This window comes from Petromyzon marinus, chromosome 85 (genome assembly GCF_048934315.1).
Source record: "Petromyzon marinus isolate PM22_M1 ecotype Great Lakes invasive population chromosome 85, UKy_Petmar_22M1.pri1.0, whole genome shotgun sequence".
Lineage (NCBI taxonomy): Eukaryota > Metazoa > Chordata > Hyperoartia > Petromyzontiformes > Petromyzontidae > Petromyzon > Petromyzon marinus.
In genome coordinates this window covers 6,712,181-6,725,660 of record NC_133750.1, presented here as the reverse complement: position 1 = coordinate 6,725,660, position 13,480 = coordinate 6,712,181, and the positions used below count along the sequence as shown (strand labels likewise).

Genomic DNA, 13,480 nt, shown 5'->3' with positions numbered 1-13,480 from the left:
ACATTATGTGGAAGGTCCAGGTGGAGAATCCCGGCACGTACGAGGAGAGGATGAAGTTGATGCTTTCCCTGTGCCATGACGGGATGAGTCAGGCACTGTCCCTCAACTGCAGGATACTCGGTGTGGGTGAGTCACTCACTCACCCACTCACTCACTCACTCACCAACTCACTCACTCACCCACCCACCCACTCACCCACTCACTCACCCACTGACTCACTCACACAACCACTCACCCACTCACCCACTCACTCACCCACTGACTCACCCACTCACTCACCCACCCACTCACTCACTCAGCCACTCACTCACTCACTCACCCACTCACCCACTGACTCACCCACTCACTCACTCACCCACTCACTCACCCACTCACCCACTGACTCACTCACTCACTCAGTCACTCACCCACTCACCCACTCACCCACTCACTCACTCACTCACCCACTCACTCACCCACTCACTCACTCACCAACTCACTCACTCACCCACCCACTCACTCACCCACTGACTCACCCACTCACTCACCCACCCACTCACTCACTCACCCACCCACTCACTCACTCACTCACCCACTCACTCACCCACTCACTCACTCACCCACCCACTCACCCACTCACTCACTCAATCACCCACTCACTCACTCACTCACCCACTCACTCACTCACTCACCCACTCACTCACCCACCCACTCACCCACTCACTCACTCACTCACCCACTCACTCACTCACCCACTCACCCACTCACTCACCCACTCACCCACCCACTCACCCACCCACTCACCCACCCACTCACCCACTCACTCACTCACCCACTCACTCACTCACTCACCCACTCACTCACTCACCCACTCACCCACTCACCCATTCACTCACCCACCCACTCACTCACTCACTCACCCACTCACCCATTCACTCACCCACCCACTCACCCACCCACTCACCCACCCACTCACCCACTCACTCACCCACTGACTCACCCACTCACTCACCCACCCACTCACTCACTCACTCACCCACTCACCCACTGACTCACTCACTCACCCACTCACCCACTCACTCACTCACCCACTCACTCACTCACTCACCCACCCACTCACCCACTCACCCACTCAGTCACCCACTCACTCACCCACCCACTCACCTTCCCACTCACCCACCCACCCACCCACTCACCCACCCACTCACCCACTCACTCACTCACCCACCCACTCACTCACTCACTCACCCACTCACCCACTCACCCATTCACTCACCCACCCACTCACTCACTCACTCACCCACTCACCCATTCACTCACCCACCCACTCACCCACCCACTCACCCACCCACTCACCCACTCACTCACCCACTGACTCACCCACTCACTCACCCACCCACTCACCCACTCACCCACTCACTCACTCACTCACCCACTCACCCACTCACTCACTCACTCACCCACTCACCCACTCACTCACCCACCCACTCACCCACCCACTCACCCACCCACCCACTCACCCACTCACTCACCCACTGACTCACTCACTCACCCACTCACTCACCCACTCACTCACTCACCCACTCACTCACTCACTCACCCACCCACTCACCCACTCACTCACTCACTCACCCACTCACTCACCCACTCACTCACTCACTCACCCACTCACTCACCCACTCACTCACCCACCCACTCACCCACCCACTCACCCACCCACTCACCCACTCACTCACCCACTCACCCACTCACTCACCCACTGACTCACCCACTCACTCACCCACCCACTCACTCACTCACTCACCCACTCACTCACTCACTCACCCACTCACTCACTCACTCACCCACTCACCCACTCACTCACCCACTCACACACTCACTCACCCACTCACTCACCCACTGACTCACTCACCCACTCACTCACCCACTCACTCACTCACCCACCCACTCACTCACTCACTCACCCACTCACTCACTCACTCACCCACTCACTCACCCACTCACTCACTCACTCACCCACCCACCCACTCACCCATTCACTCACCCACTCACTCACCCACTGACTCACCCACTCACTCACCCACCCACTCACTCACTCACTCACCCACTCACTCACTCACTCACCCACTCACCCACTCACTCACCCACTCACACACTCACTCACTCACCCACTCACTCACCCACCCACTCACTCACCCACTCACTCACCCACCACTCCACCACCCACCCACTCACCCACTCACTCACCCACCCACTCACCCACTCACTCACCCACTGACTCACTCACTCACCCACTCACTCACCCACTCACTCACTCACTCACCCACTCACTCACTCACTCACCCACCCACTCACCCACTCACTCACTCACCCACTCACTCACCCACTCACTCACTCACCCACTCACTCACCCACTCACTCACCCACCCACTCACCCACCCACTCACCCACCCACTCACCCACTCACTCACCCACTCACCCACTCACTCACCCACTGACTCACCCACTCACTCACCCACCCACTCACTCACTCACTCACCCACTCACTCACTCACTCACCCACTCACTCACTCACTCACCCACTCACTCACTCACTCACCCACTCACCCACTCACTCACCCACTCACACACTCACTCACCCACTCACTCACCCACTGACTCACTCACCCACTCACTCACCCACTCACTCACTCACCCACCCACTCACTCACTCACTCACTCACCCACTCACTCACTCACTCACCCACTCACTCACTCACTCACCCACTCACTCACCCACTCACTCACTCACCCACCCACCCACTCACCCATTCACTCACCCACTCACTCACCCACTGACTCACCCACTCACTCACCCACCCACTCACTCACTCACTCACCCACTCACTCACTCACTCACCCACTCACCCACTCACTCACCCACTCACACACTCACTCACCCACTCACTCACCCACTGACTCACCCACCCACTCACTCACTCACCCACTCACTCACTCACCCACTGACTCACCCACTCACTCACCCACCCACTCACTCACCCACTCACTCACTCACTCACCCACTCACTCACTCACCCACCCACTCACCCACCCACTCACCCCCCCACTCACCCCCCCACCCACCCACCCACTCACCCACCCACTCACCCACTCACTCACTCACTCACCCACTCACTCACTCACCCACTCACTCACCCACTCACCCACTCACTCACTCACCCACCCACTCACTCACCCACTCACCCACTCACTCACCCCCCCACTCACCCACCCACTCACTCACCCACTCACCCACCCACTCACTCACCCACTCACCCACTCACTCACCCCCCCACTCACCCACTCACTCACCCACTCACTCACCCACTCACCCACTCACTTACTCACCCACTCACTCACTCACCCACTCACTCACTCACCCCCCCACTCACCCACCCACTCACCCACCCACTCACCCACTCACTCACCCACTCACTCACCCACCCACCCACTCACCCACCCACTCACCCACTCACTCACTCACTCACCCACTCACTCACTCACCCACTCACTCACCCACCCACTCACTCACCCACTCACCCACCCACTCACTCACCCACTCACCCACTCACTCACCCCCCCACTCACCCACTCACTCACCCACTCACTCACCCACTCACCCACTCACTCACTCACCCACTCACTCACTCACCCACTCACTCACTCACCCCCCCACTCACCCACCCACTCACCCACCCACTCACCCACTCACTCACCCACTCACTCACCCACCCACTCACTCACCCACTCACTCACCCACTCACTCACTCACTCACCCACTCACTCACTCACCCACTCACTCACCCACTCACTCACTCACCCACTCACTCACCCACTCACCCACTCACCCACTCACTCACCCACTGACTCACCCACTCACCCACCCACTCACCCACCCACTCACCCACTCACTCACCCACCCACTCACCCACCCCCCCACTCACTCACCCACCCACTCACCCACTGACTCACCCACTCACTCACCCACTCACTCACCCACTCACTCACCCACTCACTCACTCACCCACTCACTCACTCACTCACCCACTCACCCACTCACTCACTCACCCACCCACTCACCCACCCACCCACTCACCCACCCACTCACCCACCCACTCACCCACCCACTCACTCACCCACTCACTCACCCACTCACTCACTCACTCACCCACTCACTCACTCACCCACTCACTCACTCACCCACTCACTCACCCACTCACCCACTCACCCACTCACTCACCCACTGACTCACCCACTCACCCACCCACTCACCCACTCACTCACCCACCCACTCACCCACCCCCCCACTCACTCACCCACCCACTCACTCACCCACCCACTCACCCACCCCCCCACTCACTCACCCACCCACTCACCCACTCACTCACCCACTCACCCACCCCCCCACCCACCCCGCCACCACTCCACTCACCCACCCACTCACCCACCCACTCACCCACCCACTCACCCACTCACCCACCCCCCCACTCACTCACCCACCCACTCACCCACTGACTCACCCACCCACTCACCCACTCACTCACCCACTCACTCACTCACCCACCCACCCCCCCACTCACCCACCCACCCCCCCACCCACCCACCCCCCCACCCCCCCACCACTCCACCCACCCACCCACCCACACACCACCCCCAGGCGTCTCTACAGGAGGCCGTGTGGACTCTCAGGAGGGAGTGATCCTTCATGCCACCGCCATCATATCTGAGTGGACCTCGGTGGACGTGAGGTCGCCTCTCTCCGAGGCGCTCCACCTGCCCGTGTGGGTGGACAATGATGGCAACTGTGCAGCGCTGGGCGAGCGGAGGTTCGGAGTCGCCCGCGGAGTGGATGACTTTGTTGCCGTGGTGACGGGGACCGGTGAGTGGGTGGGTGAGTGGGTTGGTGGGTGAGTGGGTGAGTGAGTGAGTGGGTGGGTAGGGGAGTGAGTGGGTGGGTGAGTGGGTGAGTGAGTGGGTGGGTGGGTGAGTGAGTGGGTGGGTGAGTGGGTGAGTGAGTGGGTGAGTGAGTGAGTGAGTGGGTGAGTGAGTGGGTGAGTGAGTGAGTGGGTGAGTGAGTGGGTGAGTGAGTGAGTGGGTGAGTGAGTGAGTGAGTGGGTGAGTGAGTGAGTGGGTGGGTGAGTGGGTGAGTGAGTGAGTGAGTGAGTGGGTGAGTGAGTGGGTGAGTGGGTGGGTGAGTGAGTGAGTGGGTGAGTGAGTGGGTGAGTGGGTGAGTGAGTGGGTGAGTGAGTAGGTGAGTGAGTGAGTGGGTGGGTGAGTGGGTGAGTGGGTGAGTGGGTGAGTGAGTGGGTGAGTGAGTGAGTGGGTGAGTGAGTGAGTGAGTGGGTGAGTGAGTGAGTGGGTGGGTGAGTGGGTGAGTGAGTGAGTGAGTGGGTGAGTGAGTGGGTGAGTGGGTGGGTGAGTGAGTGAGTGGGTGAGTGAGTGGGTGAGTGGGTGAGTGAGTGGGTGAGTGAGTAGGTGAGTGAGTGAGTGGGTGGGTGAGTGGGTGAGTGGGTGAGTGAGTGAGTGGGTGAGTGGGTGAGTGGGTGGGTGAGTGGGTGGGTGAGTGAGTGAGTGGGTGAGTGAGTGGGTGAGTGAGTGAGTGGGTGAGTGAGTGAGTGGGTGAGTGAGTGAGTGAATGAGTAAGTGAGCTCTCACCCACACGCTCCCCCCCCACTCACCCTCCCGTCTTTGTCTTTCCTACCAATGCCCCCCACCACCACCACCACCCCCCCACCACCACCACCCCCCCACCACCACCCCCCCACCACCACCACCACCACCACCTCCGCCCACCACCACCAGGCATAGGAGGAGGTATCGTGCATCACGGCGAGTTGCTGCACGGGAGCTCGTTCTGCGCTGCCGAGTTTGGCCATGTGGCCGTGTCCATGGACGGGCCTCTGTGCCTGTGTGGCAGCACGGGCTGCGTGGAGGCCTATGCCTCGGGGACGGCCCTGCAGCGGGAGGCCCGGAGCCTGCACAGCGGTGAGACCCACGTGGGGGGAGAGTGTGGGGAGGAGTAGGAGGCCCCTAGGCCTCACCGCAGGCTGTGTGGAGACCCTAGGCCCCTAGGCCTCACCACAGGCTGTGTGGAGACCCTAGGACCCTAGGCCTCACCACAGGCTGTGTGGAGCCCTAGGCCTCACCGCAGGCTGTGTAGAGCCCCTAGGCCCCTAGGCCTCACCGCAGGCTGTGTGGAGCCCCTAGGCCCCTAGGCCTCACCGCAGGCTGTGTGGAGCCCTAGGCCTCACTGCAGGCTGTGTGGAGACCCTAGGCCCCTAGGCCTCACCACGGGCTGTGTGGAGGCCTATGCCTCGGGGACGGCCCTGCAGCGGGAGGCCCGGAGCCTGCACAGCGGTGAGACCCACGTGGGGGGAGAGGGTGGGGAGGAGGAGGACGAGGAGGAGGGCCCTAGGCCTCACTACAGGCTGTGTGGAGACCCTAGGCCCCTAGGCCTCACCACAGGCTGTGTGGAGACCCTAGGCCCCTAGGCCTCACCACAGGCTGTGTGGAGACCCTAGGCCCCTAGGCCTCACCGCAGGCTGTGTGAAGGCCCTAGGCCTCACCGCAGGCTGTGTAGAGCCCCTAGGCCCCTAGGCCTCACCGCAGGCTGTGTGGAGCCCTAGGCCTCACCGCAGGCTGTGTAGAGCCCCTAGGCCCCTAGGCCTCACCGCAGGCTGTGTGGAGCCCTAGGCCTCACTGCAGGCTGTGTGGAGCCCCTAGGCCCCTAGGCCTCACCACGGGCTGCGTGGAGGCCTACGCCTCGGGGACGGCCCTGCAGCGGGAGGCCCGGAGCCTGCACAGCGGTGAGACCCACGTGGGGGGAGAGGGTGGGGAGGAGGAGGAGGAGGAGGCCCCTAGGCCTCACCACAGGCTGTGTGGAGCCCCTAGGCCTCACCACAGGCTGTGTGGAGTCCCTAGGCCTCACCGCAGGCTGTGTGGAGACCCTAGGCCCCTAGGCCTCACCACAGGCTGTGTGGAGCCCTTAGGCCTCACCGCAGGCTGTGTGGAGCCCTAGGCCTCACCGCAGGCTGTGTGGAGCCCCTAGGCCTCACCGCAGGCTGTGTGGAGACCCTAGGCCCCTAGGCCTCACCACAGGCTGTGTGGAGACCCTAGGCCTCACTGCAGGCTGTGTGGAGCCCTAGGCCTCACCACAGGCTGTGTGGAGCCCCTAGGCCCCTAGGCCTCACCACGGGCTGCGTGGAGACCCTAGGCCCCTAGGCCTCACCACGGGCTGCGTGGAGGCCTACGCCTCGGGGACCGCCCTGCAGCGGGAGGCCCGGAGCCTGCACAGCGGTGAGACCCACGTGGGGGAGAGGGTGGGGAGGAGGAGGAGGACGCCCCTAGGCCTCGCCGCAGGCTGTGTGAAGGCCATAGGCCTCACTACAGGCTGTGTGAAGCCCTAGGCCTCACCGCAGGCTGTGTGGACGCACTAGGCCTCACCGCAGGCTGTGTGGAGGCACTAGGCCTCACCGCAGGCTGTGTGGAGCCCTAGGCCTCACCGCAGGCTGTGTGGAGACCCTAGGCCTCACCACAGGCTGTGTGGACGCACTAGGCCTCACCGCAGGCTGTGTGGAGGCACTAGGCCTCACCGCAGGCTGTGTGGAGCCCTAGGCCTCACCGCAGGCTGTGTGGAGGCCCTAGGCCTCACCGCACGCTGTGTGGAGACCCTAGGCCTCACCACAGGCTGTGTGAAGCCCCTAGGCCCCTAGGCCTCACCACAGGCTGTGTGGAGCCCCTAGGCCTCACCGCGGGCTGTGTGAAGCCCCTAGGCCCCTAGGCCTCACCACAGGCTGTGTGGAGGCCCTAGGCCTCACCACAGGCTGTATGGAGACCCTAGGCCTCACCGCAGGCTGTGTGGAGACCCTAGGCCTCACCGCGGGCTGTGTGAAGCCCCTAGGCCCCTAGGCCTCACCACAGGCTGTGTGGAGGCCCTAGGCCTCACCACAGGCTGTATGGAGACCCTAGGCCTCACCGCAGGCTGTGTGGAGACCCTAGGCCTCACCGCGGGCTGTGTGAAGCCCCTAGGCCTCACCGCAGGCTGTGTGGAGCCCCTAGGCCTCACCGCAGGCTGTGTGGAGACCCTAGGCCTCACCACAGGCTGTGTGGAGCCCTAGGCCTCACCACAGACTCTGTGGAGCCCCTAGGCCTCACCGCAGGCTGTGTGGAGCCCTAGGACTCACCGCAGGCTGTGTGGAGCCCCTAGGCCTCACCGCAGGCTGTGTGGAGCCCCTAGGCCTCACCGCAGGCTGTGTGGAGCCCCTAGGCCTCACCGCGGGCTGTGTGAAGCCCTAGGCCTCACCACAGGCTGTGTGAAGCCCTAGGCCCCTAGGCCTCACCGCGGGCTGTGTGAAGCCCTAGGCCCCTAGGCCTCACCGCGGGCTGTGTGAAGCCCCTATGCCTCACCGCGGGCTGTGTGAAGCCCTAGGCCCCTAGGCCTCACCGCGGGCTGTGTGAAGCCCCTAGGCCTCACCGCGGGCTGTGTGAAGCCCTAGGCCCCTAGGCCTCACCACAGGCTGTGTGGAGTCCCTAGGCCTCACCGCAGGCTGTGTGGAGACCCTAGGCCCCTAGGCCTCACCACAGGCTGTGTGGAGCCCTTAGGCCTCACCGCAGGCTGTGTGGAGCCCTAGGCCTCACCGCAGGCTGTGTGGAGCCCCTAGGCCTCACCGCAGGCTGTGTGGAGACCCTAGGCCCCTAGGCCTCACCACAGGCTGTGTGGAGACCCTAGGCCTCACTGCAGGCTGTGTGGAGCCCTAGGCCTCACCACAGGCTGTGTGGAGCCCCTAGGCCCCTAGGCCTCACCACGGGCTGCGTGGAGACCCTAGGCCCCTAGGCCTCACCACGGGCTGCGTGGAGGCCTACGCCTCGGGGACCGCCCTGCAGCGGGAGGCCCGGAGCCTGCACAGCGGTGAGACCCACGTGGGGGAGAGGGTGGGGAGGAGGAGGAGGACGCCCCTAGGCCTCGCCGCAGGCTGTGTGAAGGCCATAGGCCTCACTACAGGCTGTGTGAAGCCCTAGGCCTCACCGCAGGCTGTGTGGACGCACTAGGCCTCACCGCAGGCTGTGTGGAGGCACTAGGCCTCACCGCAGGCTGTGTGGAGCCCTAGGCCTCACCGCAGGCTGTGTGGAGACCCTAGGCCTCACCACAGGCTGTGTGGACGCACTAGGCCTCACCGCAGGCTGTGTGGAGGCACTAGGCCTCACCGCAGGCTGTGTGGAGGCCCTAGGCCTCACCGCACGCTGTGTGGAGACCCTAGGCCTCACCACAGGCTGTGTGAAGCCCCTAGGCCCCTAGGCCTCACCACAGGCTGTGTGGAGCCCCTAGGCCTCACCGCGGGCTGTGTGAAGCCCCTAGGCCCCTAGGCCTCACCACAGGCTGTGTGGAGGCCCTAGGCCTCACCACAGGCTGTATGGAGACCCTAGGCCTCACCGCAGGCTGTGTGGAGACCCTAGGCCTCACCGCGGGCTGTGTGAAGCCCCTAGGCCCCTAGGCCTCACCACAGGCTGTGTGGAGGCCCTAGGCCTCACCACAGGCTGTATGGAGACCCTAGGCCTCACCGCAGGCTGTGTGGAGACCCTAGGCCTCACCGCGGGCTGTGTGAAGCCCCTAGGCCTCACCGCAGGCTGTGTGGAGCCCCTAGGCCTCACCGCAGGCTGTGTGGAGACCCTAGGCCTCACCACAGGCTGTGTGGAGCCCTAGGCCTCACCACAGACTCTGTGGAGCCCCTAGGCCTCACCGCAGGCTGTGTGGAGCCCTAGGACTCACCGCAGGCTGTGTGGAGCCCCTAGGCCTCACCGCAGGCTGTGTGGAGCCCCTAGGCCTCACCGCAGGCTGTGTGGAGCCCCTAGGCCTCACCGCGGGCTGTGTGAAGCCCTAGGCCTCACCACAGGCTGTGTGAAGCCCTAGGCCCCTAGGCCTCACCGCGGGCTGTGTGAAGCCCTAGGCCCCTAGGCCTCACCGCGGGCTGTGTGAAGCCCCTATGCCTCACCGCGGGCTGTGTGAAGCCCTAGGCCCCTAGGCCTCACCGCGGGCTGTGTGAAGCCCCTAGGCCTCACCGCGGGCTGTGTGAAGCCCTAGGCCCCTAGGCCTCACCACAGGCTGTGTGGAGGCACTAGGCCTCACCGCAGGCTGTGTGGAGACCCTAGGCCTCACTACAGGCTGTGTGGAGCCCCTAGGCCTCACCGCAGGCTGTGTGGAGGCACTAGGCCTCACCACAGGCTGTGTGGAGGCACTAGGCCTCACCGCAGGCTGTGTGGAGGCACTAGGCCTCACCGCAGGCTGTTTGGAGGCACTAGGCCTCACCACAGGCTGTGTGTGAGCCCCAAGGCCTCACCGAGGCTGTGTGGAGGCCCTAGGCTTCACCACAGGCTGTGTGTAGGCCCTAGGCCTCACCACGGGCTGCTTTGAGGCCTACGCCTCAGGCACGGCCCTGCAGCGGGAGGCACGGAGCCTGCACAGCGGTGAGACCCACGTGGGGAGAGGGTGGGGAGGAGGAGGACGCCCCTAGGCCTCACCGCGGGCTGTGTGAAGCCCTAGGCCCCTAGGCCTCACCACAGGCTGTGTGGAGACCCTAGGCCTCACCACAGGCTGTGTGGAGACCCTAGGCCTCACCGCAGGCTGTGTGGAGACCCTAGGCCTCACCGCAGGCTGTGTGGAGGCCCTAGGCCTCACCGTGGGCTGTGTGAAGCCCCTAGGCCTCACCGCAGGCTGTGTGGAGCCCCTAGGCCTCACCGCAGGCTGTGTGGAGCCCCTAAGCCTCACCGCAGGCTGTGTGAAGCCCTAGGCCTCACCGCGGGCTGTGTGAAGCCCTAGGCCCCTAGGCCTCACCACAGGCTGTGTGGAGGCCCTAGGCCTCACCACAGGCTGTATGGAGACCCTAGGCCTCACCACAGGCTGTGTGGAGACCCTAAGCCTCACCGTAGGCTGTGTGGAGCCCTTAGATCTCGCCGCAGGCTGTGTGGAGGCCCTAGGCCTCACCGCAGGCTGTGTAAAGCCCCTAGGCCTCACCGTGGACTGTGTGAAGCCCCTAGGCCCCTAGGCCTCACCACAGGCTGTGTGAAGCCCCTAGGCCTCACCGTGGGCTGTGTGAAGCCCCTAGGCCCCTAGGCCTCACCGCGGGCTGTGTGAAGCCCCTAGGCCTCACCGCGGGCTGTGTGAAGCCCTAGGCCCCTAGGCCTCACCACAGGCTGTGTGGAGGCCCTAGGCCTCACCACAGGCTGTATTGAGACCCTAGGCCTCACTGCAGGCTGTGTGGAGACCCTAAGCCTCACCGCAGGCTGTGTGGAGCCCTTAGACCTCGCCGCAGGCTGTGTGGAGGCCCTAGGCCTCACCACAGGCTGTATGGAGGTCCTAGGCCTCACCGCAGGCTGTGCGGAGGCCCTAGGCCTCACCCCGGGCTGTGTGAAGCCCCTAGGCCTCACCGCAGGCTGTGTGAAGCCCTAGGCCCCTAGGCCTCACCGCGGGCTGTGTGAAGCCCTAGGCCCCTAGGACTCATTGCAGGCTGTGTGAAGCCCCTAGGCCTCACCACAGGCTGTGTGAAGCCCTAGGCCCCTAGGCCTCACCGTGGGCTGTGTGAAGCCCTAGGCCCCTAGGCCTCACCGCAGGCTGTGTGAAGCCCCTAGGCCTCACCGCGGGCTGTGTGAAGCCCTAGGCCTCACCGCAGGCTGTGTGAAGCCCCTAGGCCTCACCACAGGCTGTGTGAAGCCCCTAGGCCTCACCACAGGCTGTGTGAAGCCCCTAGGCCTCACCACAGGCTGTGTGAAGCCCCTAGGCCTCACCGTGGGCTGTGTGAAGGCCCTAGGCCTCACCGTGGGCTGTGTGAAGCCCCTAGGCCTCACCGCGGGCTGTGTGAAGCCCCTAGGCCTCACCGTGGGCTGTGTGAAGGCCCTAGGCCTCACCGCAGGCTGTGTGAAGCCCCCAGGCCTCACCGCGGGCTATGTGAAGCCCCTAGGCCCCTAGGCCTCACCGCGGGCTGTGTGGAGGCCCTAGGCCTCACCACAGGCTGTGTGGAGACCCTAGGCCTCACCGTGGGCTGTGTGAAGCCCCTAGGCCTCACCACAGGCTGTGTGAAGCCCCTAGGCCTCACCGCGGGCTGTGTGAAGCCCCTAGGCCTCACCGTGGGCTGTGTCAAGCCCCTAGGCCCCTAGGCCTCACCGCAGGCTGTGTGAAGCCCTAGGCCCCTAGGCCTCACCGTGGGCTCTGTGAAGCCCCTAGGCCTCACCGTGGGCTGTGTGAAGCCCCTAGGCCCCTAGGCCTCACCGTGGGCTGTGTGAAGCACCTAGGCCCCTAGGCCTCACCGCGGGCTGTGTGAAGCCCCTAGGCCCCTAGGCCTCACCGTGGGCTCTGTGAAGCCCCTAGGCCTCACCGTGGGCTGTGTGAAGCCCCTAGGCCCCTAGGCCCCACCGCAGGCTGTGTGAAGCCCCTAGGCCCCTAGGCCTCACCGCGGGCTGTGTGAAGCCCCTAGGCCCCTAGGCCTCACCGCGGGCTGTGTGAAGCCCCTAGGCCCCTAGGCCTCACCGTGGGCTGTGTGAAGCCCTAGGCCCCTAGGCCTCACCACAGGCTGTGTGGAGGCCCTATGCCTCACCACAGGCTGTATGGAGACCCTAGGCCTCACCGCGGGCTGTGTGAAGCCCCTAGGCCCCTAGGCCTCACCACAGGCTGTGTGAAGCCCCTAGGCCTCACCGCAGGCTGTGTGAAGCCCCTATGCCCCTAGGCCTCACCGTGGGCTCTGTGAATCCCCTAGGCCCCTAGGCCTCACCGTGGGCTGTGTGAAGCCCCTAGGCCCCTAGGCCTCACCGCAGGCTGTGTGAATCCCCTAGGCCCCTAGGCCTCACCGTGGGCTGTGTGAAGCCCCTAGGCCCCTAGGCCTCACCACAGGCTGCGTGAAGCCCCTAGGCCTCACCGCGGGCTGTGTGAAGCCCCTAGGCCCCTAGGCCTCACCGTGGACTCTGTGAATCCCCTAGGCCCCTAGGCCTCACCGTGGGCTGTGTGAAGCCCCTAGGCCCCTAGGCCTCACCGCGGGCTGTGTGAATCCCCTAGGCCCCTAGGCCTCACCGCGGGCTGTGTGAATCCCCTAGGCCCCTAGGCCTCACCGCGGGCTGTGTGAAGCCCCTAGGCCCCTAGGCCTCACCGCAGGCTGTGTGAAGCCCCTAGGCCTCACCGCGGGCTGTGTGAAGCCCTAGGCCTCACCGCAGGCTGTGTGAAGCCCCTAGGCCTCACCACAGGCTGTGTGAAGCCCCTAGGCCTCACCACAGGCTGTGTGAAGCCCCTAGGCCTCACCACAGGCTGTGTGAAGCCCCTAGGCCTCACCGTGGGCTGTGTGAAGGCCCTAGGCCTCACCGTGGGCTGTGTGAAGCCCCTAGGCCTCACCGCGGGCTGTGTGAAGCCCCTAGGCCTCACCGTGGGCTGTGTGAAGGCCCTAGGCCTCACCGCAGGCTGTGTGAAGCCCCCAGGCCTCACCGC

The 13,480-nt window shown here is 64.4% G+C and overlaps 1 protein-coding gene across 1 annotated transcript in view; it reads left to right on the top strand.

Moving 5' to 3' along the window:
* Positions 1-13,480, top strand: part of GNE (glucosamine (UDP-N-acetyl)-2-epimerase/N-acetylmannosamine kinase) — a 74,766-nt gene that overhangs the window by 48,230 nt on the left and 13,056 nt on the right. The window contains exons 10-12 of the mRNA XM_076057939.1: positions 1-126; positions 4,676-4,897; positions 5,821-6,003. The exon at positions 1-126 is cut by the window's left edge and continues 4 nt beyond it. Coding sequence (XP_075914054.1) covers positions 1-126; positions 4,676-4,897; positions 5,821-6,003 — 531 coding nt within the window. The remainder of the gene's footprint in view (positions 127-4,675; positions 4,898-5,820; positions 6,004-13,480) is intronic.